A 22,418-nucleotide genomic window follows, 5' to 3' on the forward strand; every position below is an offset into this window, starting at 1 on the left:
GTGACAGGCTTTTAAAATCTTTGATAGGTAAACCTTTGATCTTCTTATCCCAGCTATAGAGTTATTTACTTGGGTATCCTCTTCAGCACTTTTATCCAGGGCATGCCCTCAATTGCTTCAGTGAATCTTGTCCCAGTCTCATCAGAACTCCATTAATTGGTGAAAATCGCTTGGTCTATTTAAGGTTTATAAACCAACCTTTATTTTAGATATAAACCAACAAGTCAATATTTGTTCTTCAATAGCTATTAGCACTGCCTATGTAATTGTTGCCAGAATAGCTCTTCAGCTGTCAGCCAGCATCTGCGCTACTCAGCATCTTCTCCTCCACATTCCTCTCTGATCTTAATATGGTCTCCTGGATGTTTCTAAGCCTTCCTATTTTCAGAACTTATCACAAGCAAAACACAATGTTGGAAGAAGAGAGTTTGAGTACTCCCCCTCCAGAATTCACAAACTAAAGGAGTCCATGACTAATCAGTACCAAAATCATGGCTAACTTTTGGCTTGTCAAAATTACTACCTTCGAGTTGTGCTGTGTGTCTTTCAATCTGATATCATCTGGATATAATGGCTGAGTTTATAGATCCATAAATAGATTTTCAAATCATAATTTAAGCCAGGATTAAAACTTTTTAGGATCATGGATTGCATTCATCTTTCTGAATGGTGTAATGTGATAATGCATCAAAAGAAACAAATCATATGACTCTGGGCACAACTGCAAAGTACAATCTACTCCAACTTTGTCCCCACAAGCTTTGCTTGGTTGCATATGTAGTACTATATAGCTGTTTCTACAGGCAGCTGTAGAGTGAAAAAATAAACCAAAGGTTAATTCTGATAAGATTATCAATCCTGTGAGTTGGAAAACTGCTGATTTGGCTAGACGTAAACAACCAATTTTTGAATTATTGCAGATAAAATATTTATATAGGGCTGCCTCATGATTAAAAATAAAATGAACAATTTATTGCCTAAGTTGATCTAACAACTATTCTTTCTCACTTGCTGTGTAGTCTTAACATTAATTTACATTTAAAACCATTAATAATTTATTTGCAGTGCCATTTCATTGCAGTTGCTTATCTTGAGGAAGTCTGATCATTTTTATCATTATTCTGGTGTAATATACTTATACTAGATTCAAAGGTCATTCTCCTACTGTATAATGTCTCATTAAGGTACTGGGCCTTCAAAGACATTGCAGTAGTCTTGTTCTCATTCCTATCCGATTGATTTATATTTAGGATTGAAAAGAAAGGACTGATTATAAGACGCCCCCCCCGCGTTTTCTTTTTTCACATCTTAAATATTACAAACATCTGTCATCAGGTAGGTCATTAGAGAACACCAAATAATTTCTCAAGAATTTGCTGACTTGTCCAGAAGTTTTCCCTTCATAATTGCTAAGTTTTCCATTTCTGCCGCAAGGTGGTGCTATATTCGGACAACCTTAACGACTGACCGGGTTCGCTTCCACCACTGCGCGGAGGCTCCTGAACTCCCAACCGCGATTTAATTTTGCGAGGCAGCCGGGGCTGCCCACGCCGAAGACGGCTTCCTCTTCGCTCCAGGAACAGCTGTTTTTTTTTTCCGCTTAGAGGCCAGGGAGGAAGAGAGGAGGGCCCATCAGTGCTGGCAACACAGCAGCCAGGCTGGGTCACATCTTCCAGCCAAAAACACCCAGCTGTGCTGAGCCGAGCTGGAACCTTGGACCAGGAAGTGCTTGTGCAACCCACCCGCTCAGCCTCGCCTGACCCTTGGCGCCCTCTGCCCGATTTATTTGCTAGCTGGGCCTTCAACTTACTGGAGCTCTCAGCCAGCAGTAGGATGGCTTCAGGTAGGGAAGACCCTTCGCTGTTTTGAAAGAAAGTAAGTTCCGGACTAGCTCCTTTCTCTCTTACTCCCCCTGTCACTTATTTTCCTTTGCCCAGTCGCCTTCCCCCAGCTACTATCCCGGTCTGGTTTCTTCCACGTTCTCTCTCCTAATCTCTCCTAATTGCTGCTCGGGGTATTACAGGCGCAGACGACTAAGCCCTCCGAGAGCCAGGAGCCTGCTCTTTAAAGCCACGCCGCGCGCATCCCCGGTTAGAAAGTTCTTAGCTCATCCATCCCCTTGGCTTTCCCATCACGGTGGGAGGAGTTCGCCGTGCTCAGAGGTTTCGAACCGCAAAAAACGCAACCCGGAGGCCGCTTTAAGCCGGCGAAAGTTAGGAAGTCGCTCGGCAAGACGGAAAGTGGCCGAGTGTGGAAATTGGACGCAGCGGGAAAAAGAGTTTCTTTCTGGGTCATTCCTCCCCTCCCCTCCTCGTTAGCATAGCTCAGTTTGAGCTAGCACTGATGATGTTGCCTAGTTTGGGTAATGAAACGTCTGCAAGAAAACAAAGCTCAGAGTTTCAAAGACGACTCTGAGCTACAAATATTCTTTTATTGGTAGCTCAGTTTCTTTCAAATTAAGGCCGGGAGGGACCGCGTCAAATCATTTTAAGAGGCCACGAGCAGGCGACGACCAGTATTTTAAACGTCGCTTGTGATCCCGGTTTGCGGGGAAAAAATAAATATTGACTTGGAAGTCCATGCAAGCGGTAACAGCAGCTTCTCCGGGCGCCATTTCCCAGATACAGCTGACTTCCCTTCCCCCGGCCTCTCGCCCCCGCCGGGAGACAACTTTCTCCCGTAAGAAGGCGCGTTATTCCCCCGGGGTGCACCACCCACGCACCGCTGGCGCCACTGCCCGCTCTGGCAACGGGAGTTCCCCAGAGGAGTTCAGCTTGGATTCGCACCCCGCTTGCAAGCTCCGCCTCCCTTGCCGCAGGCGGTTGCGTGCCGGGCATCTCCAGCTAAGGCGCCGGGAAGCCGGGGCCGAGCGGGAAGAGCCGGCCTTTTCGAATTCCGCCCCAATGCCCAATGCCCCGCAGGCGCTTTCCCAGCAGGGAAACGGGCCCCCCGCCGGAGAAGCCCTTTCTGACTTGTTCCCCGCCCCCAAGCCGTGGCTCTAACTCCCAGGCTGCTAGCGCGTCACCAAGTAGGCCGTTTCCGGTTGAAAGCAAGGCTTGAAAAAGCTGACTGGGGCCAAACCGCAACTTTTGCATTGAAAAGCCATTGCCTTTTACAGCTTAAATTACCACAGCGTTGGCTAGTTCGGAGAGGGGGCGCGCGTAATCCATGCACGCCTTTGTAACGTCAGGGAGGCGACCGAAGTGTAATTTGAACCGTTTCTCCCTTTGTTTAAATCAGGAGACGTCTTCCGCTAAGCTGGTGTGCTTAGCCCTAACTGTCGAATTATGGTCGATTCGTGGTTTGAATGTTTTATGAGCGATTTATGAGCAAGAAATTGCTCCGAATTGGTTGGGCTTACCTAACAGGGCAACTAAACTAGGCCACTAGTGAACCGAGTTGTAGAAACCCAGCCACTTGGTTAATGGTTCTGTCTGCAATGTGGATGAAGTTAAACAAGCCAAGAGTCTTATTGGCGTGGAAAGCTGGCTTCTTCCAGCATGTTGAGCCACCACGCCATTGACGGTGGAGGATAAAGGCTGCCACCCTGTTGCTCGAAAGGGGGCGAGACACTCCCCCCCCGCCGCCGCCTTTTAGCGCTGGATTGATGACATCCAGGGTTCCTTCATTCGGGAGAGGCTCCTTTGGCGCCTTCTCAGCCGGCAAATTTACAGCATCTTGGGTGCGGTGCCTAAGCAAAAGTGGGAGGTAGATTATTAGCGAAAGCAATTAGGGGACTAAGACTGGCTGTGACGATTTTATAAGCATTTGTGGCTCCGCTTAAGGAGAATGCGGTATCATGCTCTTGTTCGGCCTCAGGGAGCAGTGGAAGGTGGGAGGGTCTTATAAAGTCTACCACTGAAAGCTCCGCCGAGCCACGCCATCAATGCGGGGACAGCTCTGTTGCTCTGTTAAGTGTATAAGGAACGCCAATCGGCAAATTGGGAGGGGGAAGGGGAGAGAAAGAGTCCCTCGATCCATCCCTGTTCTGCGTAGGTTCCTAATGTCTTTCCCACGCGCCTCCATCAATCAATAGTAGGGGGGCAAGCCGACTCTGTCTCCGCCTTCTTTTGGAGCACGGTGGCTGCAGCAACACCGGTTGCAAGACTTCTGCGGAGCATCGGGAGCAAGCAAAATGTCCTCTGGTATCGGCCCCCCCAAAAGCGGCTCCCCGCTGAGGAAGCGGGCCAGCCTTCAGGCTCCCAGCGCAGGAGGTGAGCATCTGTGGATTGCTTTTCCAGCTTCCCGCTGGCTTCTGTTATGTGCGGAAGAAAGTGAGGATAACTCATTCGTCACAGAAATGAATTGCGATCGCTTCTTTCCTGTATTGGTGTTCTCTTTATGTGATGATGGTGTTGATGATGGTGATGGTGTGTGTGGGGGGGGGGAATAGAGAAATTGGCAATCAGGATTCTTTTTATTCATATCCCTGCGGCTCTTTTAATGGGGTGCTTATTCAAACAGGAAAGATGGTTGCTTCCTTACTGGGGGTTTAACAGCACTTCTCAATTTGTAAAATTCAGGAATAAGTTTTCCTGGGTTCATTCTGGTATCCCTGGTAACTTTGTGTGGGATGGCACCCTGGGAAGAGCAAAAAGGAAGGGATTGCTTGTTTGCAGCTGGAGGTATAGGTATAATGTGGTGTCTTCTGTCCTCCCTTTAACACACATGCGCCATTCTCTTTGTGCACACCGGCAGCTTTGAGGAACCTGGAGTTCTCCAGATCTGTTGGGATTTCCTACCTATCCTTAAGCTAGCTGGAATTTCTGGGAATTTGCTGTAATGGATACAGTGGAGAGATGCAAAAAGGGACATTAAATTTGGAAGAGACTTGACAATTTCACACAACTGTTTGTGTAATACAGACTAGAAACCATTACTATGAACCTTCAGCAAACACATTAGGTTAAAGCATCTGTGTTGTAGTTACTTTTTATGCTTGCTGCACAAAAATTGTAAGATGGGTCAAAAAGCATTAGATGTGCTGGCAGAAGGAAGGATGCTCCCAATTATTTAAATTTAATAACATGAGCAGAAATCTGTTCAATACCTTTGTTTTTAAATTTGTTTTTAAGATGCAGAGCTTCAGTTAAGCTAGTCCTGCCCAAAGTAAATGGTGAGAGCATGTTTTACATTGAAGGTTAAGCCCAGTGAGATAATATGAAATTGCAGGTGCTGTCATTTTTTTTTTTTTGTAATAAGCAGTCATAGCCAATTTGTATAAATTAACTGCAGTCTAATGTCATAAAGATCTATAACAGGGGTGTCAAGTAGCAACATCATGTGACATGTCACGACATATCACAACTTTTTTGCCATTGCCGGCCATGGGTTCAGGTGCGGTTTCGCTATGATGCACCCGGGCCACGGGCCGGCAGTTTGACACCCCGATCTATAAGATTGGCTCTACCGTGACTGTGACTGCAAGGTGATCATGTTTTCTTCTTCCCAGGTTGTGTAGTTAAGAAGGCACTGTTCACAATTTGTTTTAAACGTACTGGAGGATCTGCAGGGTGCTTCTTACTGCAGTGTTTCTTAAATTCTAGGCAATCATGGATCACTAAATAAATGTTCAGAAAATGCAGGAAACAACAAATTAGACTTTAAAAAATCTTATATTTTTGTCAACAGCATGAAAGTTTATATTAAACCTAAAGAGCTAGGATCTTAACTCAATGAAAATGGGTTTTTTCCCATTACTATATTGCATTTTCTCTTCTTTTTCTTCTTTGTATGAGAATATAATTCCACTTACCACATTATGTATAGATTCATAGTCAATAACAATACTTGAAACTTGTTTACTTTTGCCAGTGTTCTGAATTTTATTACTCACTTTGCTGCTAGCATTATTGCTTCAATAAAACAGGTTTTGGCTATTGAGCTGTTTTCATGAAGCAGTTGACTGCCACTGAATGCAAAAGATGGGAAGGAGTAAGCGTGCTTCTTGTGCGACTGGTTGATTAATCAATGAGGGAAGACTTTGGTAGACTATGTGGCAGGCCTTCATGGGCCATTGATAATCCACAATTCATTGTTTCAGAATTGCTGTTCTAATAGTACTAACAATAAAGCAGTTCCATAAGGAAATTGCCTGGAAACACCACTGAGTAGAGGCAACATAGTAAACATTAAAAAAAAAAAAAGCCATTTCTTAGCTAGGAGAAGAAGAAGATATTCCACAACTATTAAGTAAACACTGGTTTAGCCAGTAAAGGAGGAGTGAGTGAGAAAGAAACTCAAAATTGCCCTGCCTTGATTCTTTTTGTTATATGGGTGGGAGGCAGGGCAGAGAGGGACAATATCAATAGGCTTTCAAGATTCTGTTATATCTTTTAACAAAGTAAAATTCTAGTAATTCTTGTATTTATTTCTTGATGTGTTTTATCTTAAAGGGCTTACACTTTAGCATTTGGAAAGAGAATTTAGCAGGGTGTACGTAGGCACATTCCCCAATATGATTGTGGCAAAAGATACACCTGGGTATGTCACCTAAGTTGCTTGAGTAGGTGAATAAATAATACCCTCACTGAAAAATCAAACTGCTTTTTCTGCATTGAGTTTTTGCATTGTGGCTTAACTCAAGGTAAGAAAACCATTACCTGCAGTGCTTTGGACAAGAGAAATAGAATGTGCAAGTCTTGGAAACTGAAATATTTGTATTTTCTTTAAAAAAGAAAAGCAAATATGGGCATTAAAAAAACCTCCATGAGTATGACGTACACAATCTTCATGTGCAAGTACTTCTGCAGTGTGGAGGTCGCTAGTTAATACAAGATGTATTAGCTCCTACTAACTGCTGCTCCATCTGGCTTCTTTTTATGTTGCCTTAACAAGATCCAGTTTCTCTTCCCTTGGAGCAATAAGTCTCCACCATACAGTTGATGATTAAAGTTCATCTAAAGAGCTCTCCAATATTTTGGATGGCTTACATATTTGGAGATGTGTCTATTCCGAAAAGAATCAGGTAGCAATGATCAATTCAGTGTAAGAGATGTCAGAAAGTATGTACAGTGCTGATGAATATGAGACTCTTTTTAAAAATCTGTTCCTTTTTCTATTTTCTCAATATTTCATCATTCTAAAATGTTTACTTTCAGGTGCCTAGTTGCCATAAGTAAATAAATGCCTAGTTGCCATAAATAAATAAAAACGAGACAGTGGGTTTATTGTAACTTCTTGTGGCTTCATCCTGGCTGGAGAAACTTGCCCTGAATGGGGTTTCAATCTCAATGCTGTATACTGAAATTAATCCACAGTGTTCCTGAAATCCTGTTTTCTCCAACAGTGTGACTCTCAGTTTTTCATCAGTCAGCATTTGAAGATTTTATTACAGTCTAATTTGGGGAGGCTACTTCTCTGCCTGGCTCTCATTGTGGGGTTCATTTGGGCTATGTAGAGTTGAAAGCCATGAGAAATATACACAGGGATTGAAATGGCTCAAAGGAATTGTCATTCCTGTGATAAACAGGCAGCAGTCCCTTCTAGTATTACAGAATGTCAAGACTTCAAAAACTTTTGTAAGTAATAAACAACACTAAACAGTAACACTATTTTGTTTCACTTCCAGGATATTGTAATGAGCTCAGTAATAAAAAGAGCAACACTAAACAGAGAGTTTAGTGTGCTCTTTTTATTATTGAGCTCATTACAATATCCTGGAAGTGAAACAAAATAGCAACAGCTGTTAGACTTATATATTGTTTCATAGTGCTTTACAGCCTTCTCTAAGCAGCTAATAGAGTCAGCATGTTAGCCCCAACAATCTGGATCCTCATTTTACTGAGCTTGGAAGGATGGAAGGCTGAATCAACCTTGAGCCAGTCAGGATTGAACTCCAGACTGGGCAGAATCAGCCTGCAATACTGCATTCTAACCATTGCGCCAACAAATTGTGTGTATCTTTTCAGTACAGAGGTATCTCAGTACTCATCATTAATTGGTTCTGGGAGGTGCGATGAGTATCAACAATGATGAGTACCAAACAGTTTTTTCCCATAAAGAATAATGTAGTGAAACATAAGGCAACTGACACCAACAAGTTCTAGCATGTATCTTGAGTATCAAACAGACAATGAGTACCAAGACAAAACTTTCATGTCAAAGTGCATTGAGTATCAAATTTGATGAGTTTCAAAGCAGTTGAGTACCAAAGTACCACTATATTTGAAAGAATATTCTGCATATAATATAAAAAAATATTTTTGAAACAAGAAATTTTATGAAGTTGGAAAAAAAATAGATCCATGCAAAATCACAAGAGGTTAAATCTTATGGAACAACAAAACTCATTGAAAAAGCTGTTGTAGATTGTGAAGAAAAACTCTGAGACAGCTCTACTTAGCCAGGTCTTCAGCATGTATTGCACTACTATTCCCACTGTCTTCAATGTAAACATATCCAAAGCTTCATGTGATGAAAGATTGAGCCAAAAATATCTAGAAATCATGTAGTTGGGGAATGCTACTCCCTGTGATTCCTAATACCATGCTGGTCTGCCTCAAACAGAGAACTGATCAGGGAATCAGAGATCATCCTCTTTCATTTGTAATTCTCAGAGTTCATCTTTTTTTGCTACCCCACATATAAAATCCATTAATCAAGTAATTCACAGTTCTAGTCAGAATAACTAAATTATACTGATAATTGTTCTGGTCCTAACTGGTTTGGGAATTGAACAAGACCAAGAATTCTATGTTCAAGTCCACTGAAGTTTAATGTGAATAATTAATTCAGCTTTGTTCTCTTGGTTAAGTATCCCACTATTATCCCTTTTTTATGTGAAGTTAGATGGATTTATTTTTAAGTCAATGGAAAAGCCCTACTCTTCATGTTTACACTAAAGTTCTCCGTATATAATGAAATTTTCTACCAGAAAGATATGTTATTGCAATCCAAAGGTGGAAGGGTTCCATTGCAACCTGGCATTAAAAAAAAACTATAAAAAAGGGACTTCAAAGCAACAGTAAGTCTTTAAAAAGCACAAGACAGCCTTTGGCCCATCATTTCAGAGATATTTCCTTACCTAAATAGGGAAACAGAATGGCCATAGGTAGACAAAAACAAGCAGTGGAAATGGAAGTGATTTCTGACTTCCTGCTGGCTTTCCCATTGATTTTCCTTGTGGGAAGCTGGCAGAAAGCATTGAAAACGATAATCATGTGACTGCTGCTGATCATGGCAGGGGGGCAGCGTAGTGGCTGCAAGTTTGCCAAATAAGACCCAAAGTTTGGATGCATTCTTTAAATTAGAGTGAGACCATTTGAGGTAGCTGATTCAAAAAAATTTGACTGATATTATACCATTTCACCTAACTGAAGGTTACAGAGTTTTCGTAATACATAAATAGGAGATGTTTGGGAAATTTGGGAAATGATAAAAAGTTGCAAGCAGAATCTTTTTCCTCCAAGTGAGAAACATGAATAATAAGTGAAATACATGAATATATTTACATAAATACATAAATGGTAATTTGTGATGTACATTTAGTTTGATACAAGAATATAAACTACAGAAAAATACAGCAAATGTTCGAACAGTAGTCTCCAGCATATCCTTTGGCAGCCAGAATATTTTTCCTGAGAACGTCTCTATTTTTAAAACTTAAAAATAATACTAACTAGTTTTCTCAGAACATTTCTGGAACACAAGCATATTTACCGATTTTAAACTCAGGAGAGAAAATCCCGAGGCTCAGAATGATTGTACAGTGTGACCTAAAAAGTGTGTCTCATCTGGGAATCCTATAGCAACACAACAATTTTAGGGTGTTTCTTCAGTCCCAGATGGATCTGCATAACCATCACAGGTTAGGAAATTGCTTCTTAAAATGTGGCCGAAGACCACTGCGGGTACCACAGACTCTTTCAGGAGTCAGTGAGGTCAAAATTATTGATGATATTTGCAAAAAGTTAAAATAACGTCATCTTTATTATTTTTATTTGTAAAAAAATAAGTTTAATGAAAAACATTTTATGTTAATATCTAATTGGTTTAATTGTTATCTTACATGATTCAATAAATTATTCTACGAATGCACCAGTTTTAATCCTTTAGGATGGCAAGTTGATAAACATAACCCATTGAAACAAAAACTTTTTTGGTCCTCTATAATTTTTAAAAGCAGGAAGAGGCCCCAAGAGCAAAAAGTTTAAGAAACACTGGGTTGGATCGATGACAAATGGTGGAGATGAAATATGGAGGTTAGAGTTACATCTCTAGGCTATGAATGGTACAAGTGCCAGTTGAGAAAGATAAACTGAGCTCTCAAATTAGTGGGTGCTATTTAGGATTAGGATTAGTGGTTGGCAGCTTTTTAGAGGTACATTTTAACATTTTATGGCTCTGACTGGCAAAGTGGCTGAGATCACATCACCTGACTCCCACAAGAGGGAGAAGCATGTATTCATTTTGTCAGGGTGTTTTTTTTAATGCAGTAGACCTGTTTAGGACTTACATTGCAATTTTCATCTGTTTCCCAACTGTGTTGTCAGTTTGCCACAGTTGCAATCAAAGTGGGATTCTTTTAAAGCTACTATTTCAGATATTTGCAGAGCTGTAAAAGAATGACTAGCCAGGCCATTGGTGTTGACTTTAAAATGTTAAGCCCAGTTCTGCTTTGAATAGGATGGTTCACAACTGGTTATACTTGTTGAGGCTGTTGGGGATTCTGCTTGAGCAACATCTAGGCGACCATTCTCCTTTCCCAGTTTAATGGAAGAATCTCTGTCTTGTTAGCAATTCTAATTCCTTTTCTGATTTGTGTATGTGTGTGCAAGACAGAAATAAAGTGAATTTTCTAATATTTCCTTTCCCACCCTCTTTTAATTTGCATACAACATTGTTTTCATTTTGCTTAGTCACCATTAGGGCTCCAGGTAGTTTATAGTAAACAAAAACATATTGGAAAAACATGAGGAAATGCAGGACAGCAGGCCACTTTTAAAAAACCAACAAATTCTTTTTTCCCAATGTAAAGCAAGTCCAAAAATGTATTTTTTACACACCTTCATTTATAAACAGAAGGAACACTAGGAGATACCTCTGGTGAGGTATTCTTTCACTGCCCTATAGCAATTGATTCAAAAGTCCTGGTTTAAATGTAGCAATTATTGTTTCCTGTGACAGACACACACAAAAGTGGACCTAGTGGGTGGATCAAATGCTTTGTTGTAGGTTTTTAATGTTCTGTCTTCCTTCCAAAAATTCAAGGTGCTCCATGCAGTACTTTATCTCCCACCCACCTCTCCCGTTATTTCCTCTATAGCAATCCTGTTAGATATGTGAACTAAAAGACATCAAGCTGGCAGGAATAGCCAACACTCCAGAAGATAGGCTTAAGATACAGAAGGATCTTGACAGACTTGAACATTGGGCGCTATCTAACAAAATGAAATTCAATGGTGAAAAAAGTAAGGTTCTACATTTAGGCAACAAAAACCAAATGCACAGGTATAGTATAGGTGGTACCTTGCTCAATAGTAGTAACTGTGAGAGGGATCTCGGAGTCCTAGTGACAATCACTTAAATATGAGGGAGCAAGGTGCTGCAGCTGCCAAAAAAGCCAACACAGTGCTAGGCTTCATTAACAGAGGGATAAAATCAAGGTCACACGAAGTGTTAATATCACTTTATAATGCCTTGGTAATGCCACACTTGAATTACTGCATCCAGTTTTGGTCACCACAATGTAAAAAAGTTGTTGAGACTGTAAAAGGAGTACAGAGAAGAGAAACAAAGATGGTTAGGGGATTGGAAACTAAAACATAAGGAACAGTTACTGGAATTGTGTATGTCTAGTTTAATGAAAAGAAGGACTAGGAGTGACATGATAGTGTTCCAATATCTCAGGGGATGCCACAAAGAAGAGGGAGTCAAGCTATTTTCCAAGGCGCCTGAAGGCAGGACAAGAAGCAATGGATGGAAACTAATCAAGGAGAGAAGCAACCTAGAACTAAGGAGAAACCTCCTGACAGTTAGAACAATTAACCAGTGGAACAACCTGCCTCCAGAAGCAGTGAATGCTCCAACACTGGAAGTTTTTAAGAAGAGACTAGACAGCCATTTGTCTGTAATGGTATAGGGTTTCCTGCCTGAGCAGGGGGTTGGACTAGATGACCTCCAAGATCCTTTCCAACTTTATTATTATTGTTGTTGTTGTTATTGTTGTTGTACAATCCAAGTATGCAGAAATGTTTTGTTTGAGTATTAGTAAAGGCCCTGTAAAACTGGATATTTTAGTTTTGTTTGGATTTTATTCCTGGTATTTACAAGGCAAGTTCCCTAAAATATTCTTTTAGTGTTTCTCTTTTAAGCAGTCAAGAACAGGCAACTGCTTAAGAGCACGGATGTCAAACTCGATCACATCATGACATATCACAATATCTTTTGCCTTTGCGGAACTGGGGTGGGCGTGGCCTGTTTCTTATGCATTGGCCTGCGGGCTGCCAGTTTGATACCCCTGGCTTAGAGCAACCTTGTAACTGAAAGGTTTTGACATATAATTTTGCAGTTGCTGGTTAAGCTTACTCCTGAATTTTTTAAAACAACCCTGAGATTTCTATGATGGTGCCCTATCTTATTTAAATCATGACTTCACTGAGTGTTTCCATATGTGAGGCTTATGTTTACATTTCCTTAGAGTGTTCTGTATGAAGCATGCAAAAGTAAATTGAAACATTCAATTTCTTTTGTTGCTTCAATATCAGCAGTATTTAATTGCTCCAGAAATGCTGTAAGTGTTATTCAACATTGTTTTTTATAATCTTATGGTAATTAACTTGCTGCTTAGTGCTTTTTACAATTACATGTTTGAAAAGTGTTCAACACATCCACTCTAAAATGCTGATCATTTTCCAGTAATTGGGAACTAGCATTTCATTTTTTTTAGAAAAATGGTATAAGCAAACAATCCATTTTTTTAACAGTATCTGGACTAAAATAAGCAAGCAAAATTGTTGCATATGTAGCTTAGAAACTAGGCAAGTTCTTGATGAATGCTAATTTGTTATATTCTGTTCATTCCATTATCCCAAAACTATATTACAGTTTCCCCAACTTGGCAGTGTTCAGATGATTGGATATTTCCCCAATTTGGGGCAAGTACCCTTAGTAGGTAATTGAAAATTATGGTAGTTGTTATATAACATATCTGGAAGGTACCAGTTGGGTAAAGTTGGATTCTTCAAAATCCATATATAAATACCACTTTGTACCTTTTTACATCATTCCCTTGCTCTGTTTGTAAACAGATCCTAGAACTGATGCATGTTTGAAAACAAAAATAAAATCAGCTGAAAAGTGTCAACTTACGACCACAATGGAGCCCAAAATTTCTGTTGCTAGGTGAAACATTTGTTAAGTGAATTTTGCCGCATTTTACAACCTTTCTTGCCGCAGTTGCTAAATTAGTAACATGGTTGTTAAGTGAATTTGGTTTCTCCATTGACTTTGCTTGTCAGAAGATTGCAGAAGCTGATCACATGACTCCAAAGCGCTGCAAATGTCATAAATATGTTGCCAAGCATCTGAATTTTGATCACATGGCCATTGGGAGGTTGCAATAATTGTGTGAAAAATAGTCATCACTTTTTTTAGTGTCGTAATTTTGAATGGTCATTAAATGAACTGTTGTAAGTCGAGGACTACCTGTAATATATTTCAAGTAACTTTCTAGCTAGTAAATCTAAAACATTGGCTCTTACTAGGAGGTGAAGGTGATTGCAAAGAATCCATTCGGAATTGAATCATGGCTTGTTTTTTTCAGCAACAGGAGTTTAATTTTTGTTTAGATTCTTGAGAAAACAGCTTCTATGTGGAGATAGCTTTACATATTGCACTAAGGTAATGCATTGTGTGAACCCAGCGATGTGATCCAGATGATTATAAGACGGCAGCAAAGGAACATTCTGTATCTGTTTGTTGCCTTCTCATGGCCATCTGAATTTTTGCAGCACCTGTATTATGCAATCCTGCATGATGAATCTAGCTCATGTGTGCCCATGTGAACATCATCCGGGCATTCCTGTAAACTTCCACATAGAATTTGCTTGGGAGAGTTTTCAAGTCTGCTGCCTTTGAAGACCAGGGAGTGAGAAGACAGGCTTGTGACTGTGACACTCCAGGCCTTTTATATCTGGGACAGCAGAGAAAGAGAGTTCCGTAATATCCAGAGAAGTGGGAGGTCATTGCTTCTTGGAGGTCATTGTTGATAAATATTGAAAGACTACAGCTCTAGGAAATAAAGCTTGCCCTGCTGCCACCCTCAATCTGCTTCTATTCTGCGCAGATTTTTGCTTTTTTCTCTCCCTGTCCTATCTTAAAACCTAATCAGTTTCAGTTCTCCATTGGCTTAACGTATTTAAAAAGATTATAGTATGGTAGCTCTGTAAGTTAGATAATGCAATATAGCTTGGGTACTAACAATGCCCGATGACTAGAAGTGGCTTGTTGGAATGTTTTAGTGTCTGCTTTAAGCTTTTGGATTCTATCTGGAATGGACTTAGGAGGTAGGACTGAATATCACACAGTTGAAAAGTGAAAACTGCATGGCAAAAAATATATTAGACTGCTTTTAACATTTCTCAAGGAAACAAAAGCAGATTTGTTTGCTTATTTTAATTGCATGTGTGTGCACACAGACTCATGGACATGTGCTTAAACTCAAAACAGCTTTTTTTTTTTTTTTTGAGGCTCACCTTTTTCTTACTATCGTCAAATGACCGGTGTGTGGTGCTGTGTGCTTTTACTTTTGGAAATCCTGATGCATTGGAATGCCACTGTAGAGTTGAGAGAGCGAGCAAGAGAGAGAACGAGAGCGCCTAAAAGAGTCATAACCCTCTCTGGTTCTTGAAGGGTTAATTCTTCCTTACTTTGAGATTAGCTTGGCTGGCTGACCATTGGTGGCTTCTTTCAGTTGTCTCTTGCTCTGCCTGTCTCTTGGCAGTGGCTGCAATTTTGGGACTGTCTCCTCCCTCTCCCTCTATTAGCTATGATTGGTACAGCCCAAGCCGGCTCCGAGGGATTGTAGCTCAGACCGAGAGACTATTTCATATGAAATACTGGCCACAGTGACTGTAGCTTCCTCCTCTATCGCCCCAGGTATATCCTGGACATCTCTTGGCCCATGGTTAGATAGAAGACCATGGATGCCCCTTGATTAATTTCTCAGCTTCTTGGTTTCCAGGTGGAAAGAGCTGTCTAATGAGGTCCTGATATTGCCAGGTCTGTAAATGCTTGCAATTCTATTTTTCCCTTCCCATTTTTCCTATGGAGCCTAAATGACTTGAGCCAGTGAAGCTTTCCATTGGTCCGGAGTTAAGAGATGCTTGACAAGTCAGACTCTTTGCAAAATTGAAGTGACAATATCTGTGCAGTGGGTGGTGGAAATGCCTGTAAAGCTTTTGACAAAATAGGAAAAGTTGTTCATATTGCTGCTGGAAGTAAATGCCTGATAGTTATTGGAGAAATGGGCAAGTTCTCTCTCTGCTATTTAAGTATATTGGAGTTTATGCTGAGAAGGGGAATTTGTTTCAAAGAACTGGGAAGAGAGATTTTGGTAAATAAGAACCCAGGCTAGCAGTTCTACAAATTCATCATTCAAGGTGGTTCCATTTACCAACCTAGTTTGGGCAAATTTGTTTATCTCCTTCTGGAGAAGGTATGTGGGGGGGGGGACTTCAAGACATGGCTCTTAGAGTTGACCATAACTATTTTTGTACAGAATGCATTTTCTTTCTCTTTTCCATGCAGAAAACCCCATATAATTGAGACAACTAGTGGGGTCCTCTATGGTTTCTGAGTTAGAATCATCTCTTCCCAAAAAGTCAGTTGTTAATACCATGTTAGTTCTTTGTTTTGTGCTTAATTTTTGTTAGGATAGATTCTTCTTCCAAGTTGATTGCAATCTTCTGAGTAAACTTTAATGATGATGGCTTTTCTTGACTTTTTTTTTTGGCAACACAGCTAAGAAAAAAAATGCCTGTTTGATTTTCTAGTCAATTTCAAATTTGTCCTCTGTTTTTTCCCCCAGCTAACTTTTATAGCCAAAGCTACTTTTCTCCTCACTCTTAAAAAGTATTTTTGAGCCATTGTTCCAAAAGCAAGAAGAGCAAGGTATTACTGGCAAGATATCTGTCAGTGTTGTCTTTAAAAAAATAAAGATAGTTTGTTCTTGTACAGTTTAAGAATGTCTCATCCTTGGAATAGTGACATTTTGATTACAATAAAATTGTGTGGATAATACATAAAATTGAATGGAGCAGTAATAACAAAATCATGGCTTAGAGCCAGACATAACATTTGCTCACATAAAAATGGAAAGGGGGATGTTCAGTGGGGATGCTACCTGCTTTTTAATTCAAGAGCTTGTCTTGAGTTGGAGAATGGACTTGCTCTGTACAGCACAGAATGGCACTGCAACCTGAAATAAATGTCAACTCACAGAAAAAGAAGCTTCCATACAGGTACATCGTTTTGTACTTTCAGCATTTTTACTATCTTGCACTTCTTAGTGGATTATTTTTCAGTTAAATGAAAAGGTTACATTAGTAGGAAAATCTAAATAAACAATAGCAGTCTGGAAATGTATTTGAGAATTCTGTGTTCTGTGAATAAGACAGCATAGCTGTCAAGAAAGGTTTTATTCTTGGTCCTTATCTTATTATCAGTTGGGTTACAAGATTAATGATTCCTGATCTTGGAGAGAAATGAAAGTTCATAAGGAATGAGATGCTTGTGTCCCTTCCTATTTAACAAAAAACATGTTCAGATTTTAAATAGAAGAAAAAAATGTAAAAATAACCACCACCAGAACACTCCCTTGATTTTATGTCTTTTCAGAAATAATTGCTAACCACATTTAAATCCACATTTATTTATATATTTAAGGCATACAATTTAAAAATAGAATACTTTAATTTTTTCAGAATTATAGTCTTTAAGAAAATCTGTTTCAAGGAAGATCAAATATTACTCTGAAAAACCTTTTTACCTGGTAGTTCCTCACAAACAAATTGTAGCTCTCTAAACTGATAGAATATCCCTTTTTCTCCCACAGAGAAGCCAAAATAGTATTCTGTAGCAGAAGACTGGGAGAATAATATCATGCTCTTTCACTTCACAAAAAAAGTTTTTTTTATTTTTTAGGAAACACAACTCATCTGATGTGTGTGTGGGGGGGGGGTATGGGACAGCATGAAACAAGAAGAATGTATTTTTTTCATTTAAATCGGATGCAGTATCTCTCTGGATGTCACAATAATTTCTTGAGAAATCTCACAATTGTATCTCTATTAGCTACTTAGGATTTTCAAAAGAATGTCATGAGAAGCAGTGCAAGATGAATATAACAATTGATCTAGTATCTATAGTTAAAATCTTAGTGAAGGCATTTCTTCATAAAACAGGAAGTTGACACTGTACAATATGGTCAGCCTTCTCCAATTTAGTGCCTTCCACATGTATTAGGACCACAATTCCCAGATTTTCTAGCTAATGTGAATTTAAGAAGAGATGGTTCTTTCCCAAACTGGTGGGCTGCTGCAGCTCCTGGAATTCCCAGTCAACATGTTAATTGTCTAGAGCAGTTTTTCTCAACCGTGGCAACTTTAACATGGGTAGAATTCCAGAAATTCTGACAGTTGAAGTTCACCCATCTTAAAGTTGCCAAGGTTGGGAAATCCTGGTCTAGAGGACACCAGGGAGAGGAAGGCTGGAATTAATCATGCTGCAGATACAGCAGGAAGTAAAATTAGAATGCTATGTCTTCATTTCTCTAAGCTGTTTGAGGGCAAATATGTAGAGCAAGGTTTAAAAATCCCCCCCCCTCCATTTTTTTCTGCAAAATTACATGGGCGTAGCTCTGTTGGCAGTCTGGGCTTAGAATCAGTGCTTTTCAATTGGGAGACTGCTCGGCCAATGTGAAGCCTCAGCCCGAAGCTGCTGTGAATGGGGGCAGAATGGGAGAGGTGGGAAATCTGTGTTGCTCAGGCTGTCCTTGAAGCTCACAGGACCAGCTGTACTTGACTAGGCCCCTCATGAGATCAAGACAGATGCTGGCTTTGATAGAGCTGCCAAGCTTTCTCCTGATAATTGGCACAGCCCTTCCTCAGCCCTGCTGGTTTCTCTTAATGAATTGGCTATTTGCAGTGTACACAGAGATCATATTAGGGAAGCCATGTGACGGTCATTAATAAGGCATGATGGAGTTTATCTCTACTTGGCCTGTGCTTGGATCAAGAGTTAGAGGGGGAGGATTGGCCCCTGCAAATGTTTCTTCCTGCCATATACCTACTGTAATGCTTTGACTTAAGCTGGACTTAGGATCCTGGAATAATGCAAGGGCTATAATCAAAATTTGACAGATATGGTCATGGCTGCCTGGCCTGATATCTCCTGTGATCACCCACCCTGAAGTGAGGCTTGTGGGTTTATCGAATTCTCCTGTGTCTTCAGTGGACTCAGAAATGAATAAGCTCAGTGGCCAAACTAGTTGTTCCTGCATTGCCCTACTGTTCTGGGTCAGTGTGGTGCTAGCAAAACCTGTTCTGTGCTTTGGTAAGAGAGTAGGAATGGGGTTACTTGAAGCTCTGAGGAATAGGCTACTAATAGCAGTAGGGTTTAAGCTGTTTTAAAACAGAAAGCATGGAAAATCTGCCCGTTCAAAAATTATCTCATCTCAGCCACTGATCCGCAGCTGTTTCTAGGGTGCAGTCGAAACTTCCTGGTCCTATTTATTTATTTGTTTGTTTATTCTGTCGTATTTGTATAGCCACCTATCTCACACTTTATCAAAAAGGAAATCAATACATAAGAACAGTCACAGTGAAAACATAATTATAAAAAGGCACACAAACAAGAGAAGACAATATTAATCGCAGTAAGAGAGCCATTGCAAAATCTCCCTGGTCTGCTGGGACCCCCAGGCGTGATAACAGAGCCAGGTCTTGAGGGATTTGTGAAACGTAGAGAGGGATGGAGCTGACCTCATTTGCAGGAGAGAAAAGGGCAAGCTATTACTTTGCAGCTGGCTGAGACACTAAGGTAAGAATTCTAGTTAGCGTAGCTATGATTGTCGAAAAGGGAATAACTCTTATCTCATTCCAAAAACAATGTTTCTAGGAATATTATATATAAATAGGCATTGACAATCTGAGATTCTTCCTCTAGTTTTAAATACTCTGGAGGTTGCAACAAAATGCTTCATGTGAAGTGGTCACACGTCTGCTCCGTTTCTTTCCATGACAGTCTTGACCAGGGGTCCTCAACCTTGGCAACTTTAAGACTTATGGACTTCAACTCCCAGAATTCCTCAGCCAGCTGGCTGAGGAATTCTGGGAGTTGAAGTCCACAAGTCTTAAAGTTGCCAAAGTTGAGGACCCCTAGTCTTGATCATCATTACCAAACCCAGCATCCCCATTGCTACCTAAGATAGGAGCAGAGTCAAACAGAGGAGAGTCCAAGGACTGCTTGTTTTTTTAATGACTTGAAATGTCTAAGGCAGTGTTTCTCGACAATTTTAAGGCATGTGGACGTCAACTCCCAGAATTCCACAGCCAGCAATGGGAGTTGAAGTCCACATGCCTTAAAATTGTCAAGGTTGAGAAACGCTGGTCTAAGGAAAGAGGCAGGCAGGATCTCTGGGTTGGGATATGGAGCCTCCAAGCCACCAGGTTCAGTATCTGGCATCTCCAGGTAGAACTGAGAAAAAGGCTTTGTTCTAAGTCCCTGGAGCACAGACATCCTGGACGGACATTCGTTTCAGGTTGGGGATATGCATGACATTTTGTACGTTACTTTTTGCCCAAAAGTATCAATCAGGGCTAGGACAAAAACATAATTGAATTTATTGAAAAATGTTATTAAAATTACTTCAGTAAAGTTCTTTGAATATAATCACTCTACATGTGCTTAATGATTTTCCTTTCTGCTACATTAAAAATATTAGTTGACTGTAATATTTGGTGGGGATTTGGAATTCTAATCCAAGGATTTGTGGGGGGCACCAACAAATCTGGCATGGCTGGTCATTCATATTAGGTATTGTTAGTAGTAAGCTAGTGGTAAATTAGATTGAAGGTAACTTAATATCTGCTTTTGACTAAAAACATCGTTTCTATGTACACTAATTAATGCTTCCCTGTGGTTTAAGTAAACTGCATTTGGTATTGATTTTTGAGAGATTTATAGGAGTAACTTCAAGAGATAAATTGTTCCGTGCTACAACAATCATGTACCTACCCACCTTTCTTGACCTTAACCTTACTTCTTCTACCATAACTACTTGATGCAATTTCCAACCTTTCAGGTCATTAATGAACTTCCTTAAATATTTAACATATGCAATTATTACTAATTACTAATACATGTTTAGAATAGTATATCTGAGTGATGACCAAAAAGGGTGTAAAAAGGAAATGAATATTTGGAGAATACCTGATTTGGGTGGGTCATGACCAGTACTACAGAGAGTAATTGCTTGGAGAAGTTAACAAGTAAATCACATGAGCAGTGTATGATGGCAGAAGTCAACCAAGGAGTGCCAGAATGGGGGGTACATATTTATCACAAACTGAATGTTTCTTGAATGCCTGCACTAATGACAGCCTCTGAAAAGGCAGAGATGTATAGCTTGGTAAACGGGGAAAAAAAGGTAAGGTAGACTGCAATACTTTTATGAGGTGACTACTTGACAATAGCCGACTCTGTTGTATGCTGCCCAGAGTCTCTGGTTTGTGAGATGGGCAGCTATATAAATTGGTAAATGAAATGAACTGAGAAGGAAGGAAGGAAGGAAGGAAGGAAGGAAGGAAGGAAGGAAGGAAGGAAGGAAGGAAGGAAGGAAGGAAGGAAAAAGAAAGAAAAAGAAAGAAGAGAGACAGAAAGAAAATGAATGAATCTAGATAAAATGTTGCATATTGGGTTACTACTCAAAAAGGTGGCTCCTATGATTAATTACAAAGCTTTAAAGTACTACCTACCTCTTGACCACGGGTTTCAGTGCCGTGTGAAGAATTTGGCAGAGGTTACCCAGTTCCACTAGAATATATTTTCCCTGCCTTTGAATCTTTTCCCCCACCATTCCCCTTCTTGCTATTATCTTTTACAACTTCAGATTGTCACTTCCAACTCCAATTTCAATTCATTCATAGGGTCGTTCTGGGATTGCTTTGCGTGTAAGGCTATTGGAGTTAGAATATTCACACTCCCAGCATGATCTGGTTTAAAGTCTTAATTTCTGTCTTGTGGCCCATCCATTTTCTTCCTCTTTTTTTCCTTCCTCTTAGATTTATCTAAAAAGCAGTCTTTGCATCTGTGCCAAAATTAACTGGAGTTGGTTTTAGAGTCCAGGCTAGAAGTTACAGTATCTGAAAGCCATAGTTTCAGTGGAGACACAGCTCTATATCACAGTTAACATTCCCCTTCCCCCCCCCTCAAAAAAAGAAAGGGACAAAATAGATAGAGAGAAATAAAATATTATATCAACCCTTGGCTCTTCTGGAACTATTAGCTGCCATTGGACACTATTTATCCACGGTAAACATTTTAATGTGAAAAGAGGACATACGTGAAGGAAGTGTGGTATGGTAGTTAAGGTGTTAGACCTGATAAAGAGACCCAGGTTAGAACCTGGGTCTCTTTATCATTTGTCTAACACGTTTGAAGACCCTGTGTTAGACAAATGATAAAGAGACCCAGGTTCTAACCTACTTTCAGCCACCAAAGCTTACGAATGACTTTGGACCAGTCACTTTCTCTCAGCCTAACTTCCTCACAGGTCTGCTCTTGTGGGAACAAATAGGAAGGAAGAATACTATGTATGCTGCTTTCAACTCTTGTACAAAAAATGATAACTGAATAAATAAATTACAGTATATGCTGCTGGGTTACCTTATAAGGTGACCAACCATCCTCCTTTAGGGAGGACATTCCTCCTTTTGTAAGTTCTGTCCTCCCTCGAAAAGTGTCCTCCTACAGGTCCTCCTTTTTGATATTTGAAGACTAATTTGCAGGGCTTTTTTTTTTCCCTCATAGAACGCTCAGAACGGTGTTCCGGCACCTTTTTTTGATGGTTTTTTTTTTCAACTTTTGCATGAGCTGTGCTACTCCCCCTATTGGCTTTTGAAAGCCAATAGGAATTGCTGCTGAGCGCAATTTTATTTACAATATTTTTTCTTCAATTTATTTGTGTCCTCCTTTGCATTGTAAAAAAGTTGGTCACCTTACTTTTTAGCATGAACAAAAATTATTTTCCGGACTGTTTAGAGCAGCGATTCCCAACCTTTCTGACTTTGCAGACTGGCGGGGGGGGGGGGAAAGGGAATCGTTCCGCGTGAGTGGCAGGCGACTGAGCCTGTGCAGCTCCATTTGCACAAGCGGCAGGCATGGGTGGCTATCGCTTGCACAAATGGAGCTTCACA

General features: G+C 40.2%; 1 protein-coding gene across 7 annotated transcripts in view; it reads left to right on the top strand.

Annotated features, from left to right (window-relative positions):
* Positions 1–22,418, top strand: part of AMPD2 (adenosine monophosphate deaminase 2) — a 62,247-nt gene that overhangs the window by 5,180 nt on the left and 34,649 nt on the right. The window contains exon 1 of one of the 7 annotated variants that reach the window (XM_039323235.1): positions 1,465–1,875. The exons of 1 other annotated variant lie outside the window; for it this stretch is intronic. Coding sequence is in view for 3 of the 6 variants with exons in the window: in XM_039323230.1 (XP_039179164.1) it covers positions 4,136–4,214 (79 nt within the window). In the remaining 3 variants the exon portion in view is untranslated. Of the gene's footprint in view, positions 1–1,464; positions 1,876–3,781; positions 4,215–14,538; positions 15,223–16,444; positions 16,464–22,418 lie in introns of those variants that run through there. 5 more of the 7 variants (XM_039323232.1, XM_039323230.1, XM_039323233.1 and 2 more) reach the window with 5 other exon arrangements.

This window comes from Crotalus tigris, unplaced genomic scaffold (assembly GCF_016545835.1).
Source record: "Crotalus tigris isolate CLP2741 ecotype Arizona unplaced genomic scaffold, ASM1654583v1 scf7180000024167.7108832, whole genome shotgun sequence".
NCBI lineage: Eukaryota > Metazoa > Chordata > Lepidosauria > Squamata > Viperidae > Crotalus > Crotalus tigris.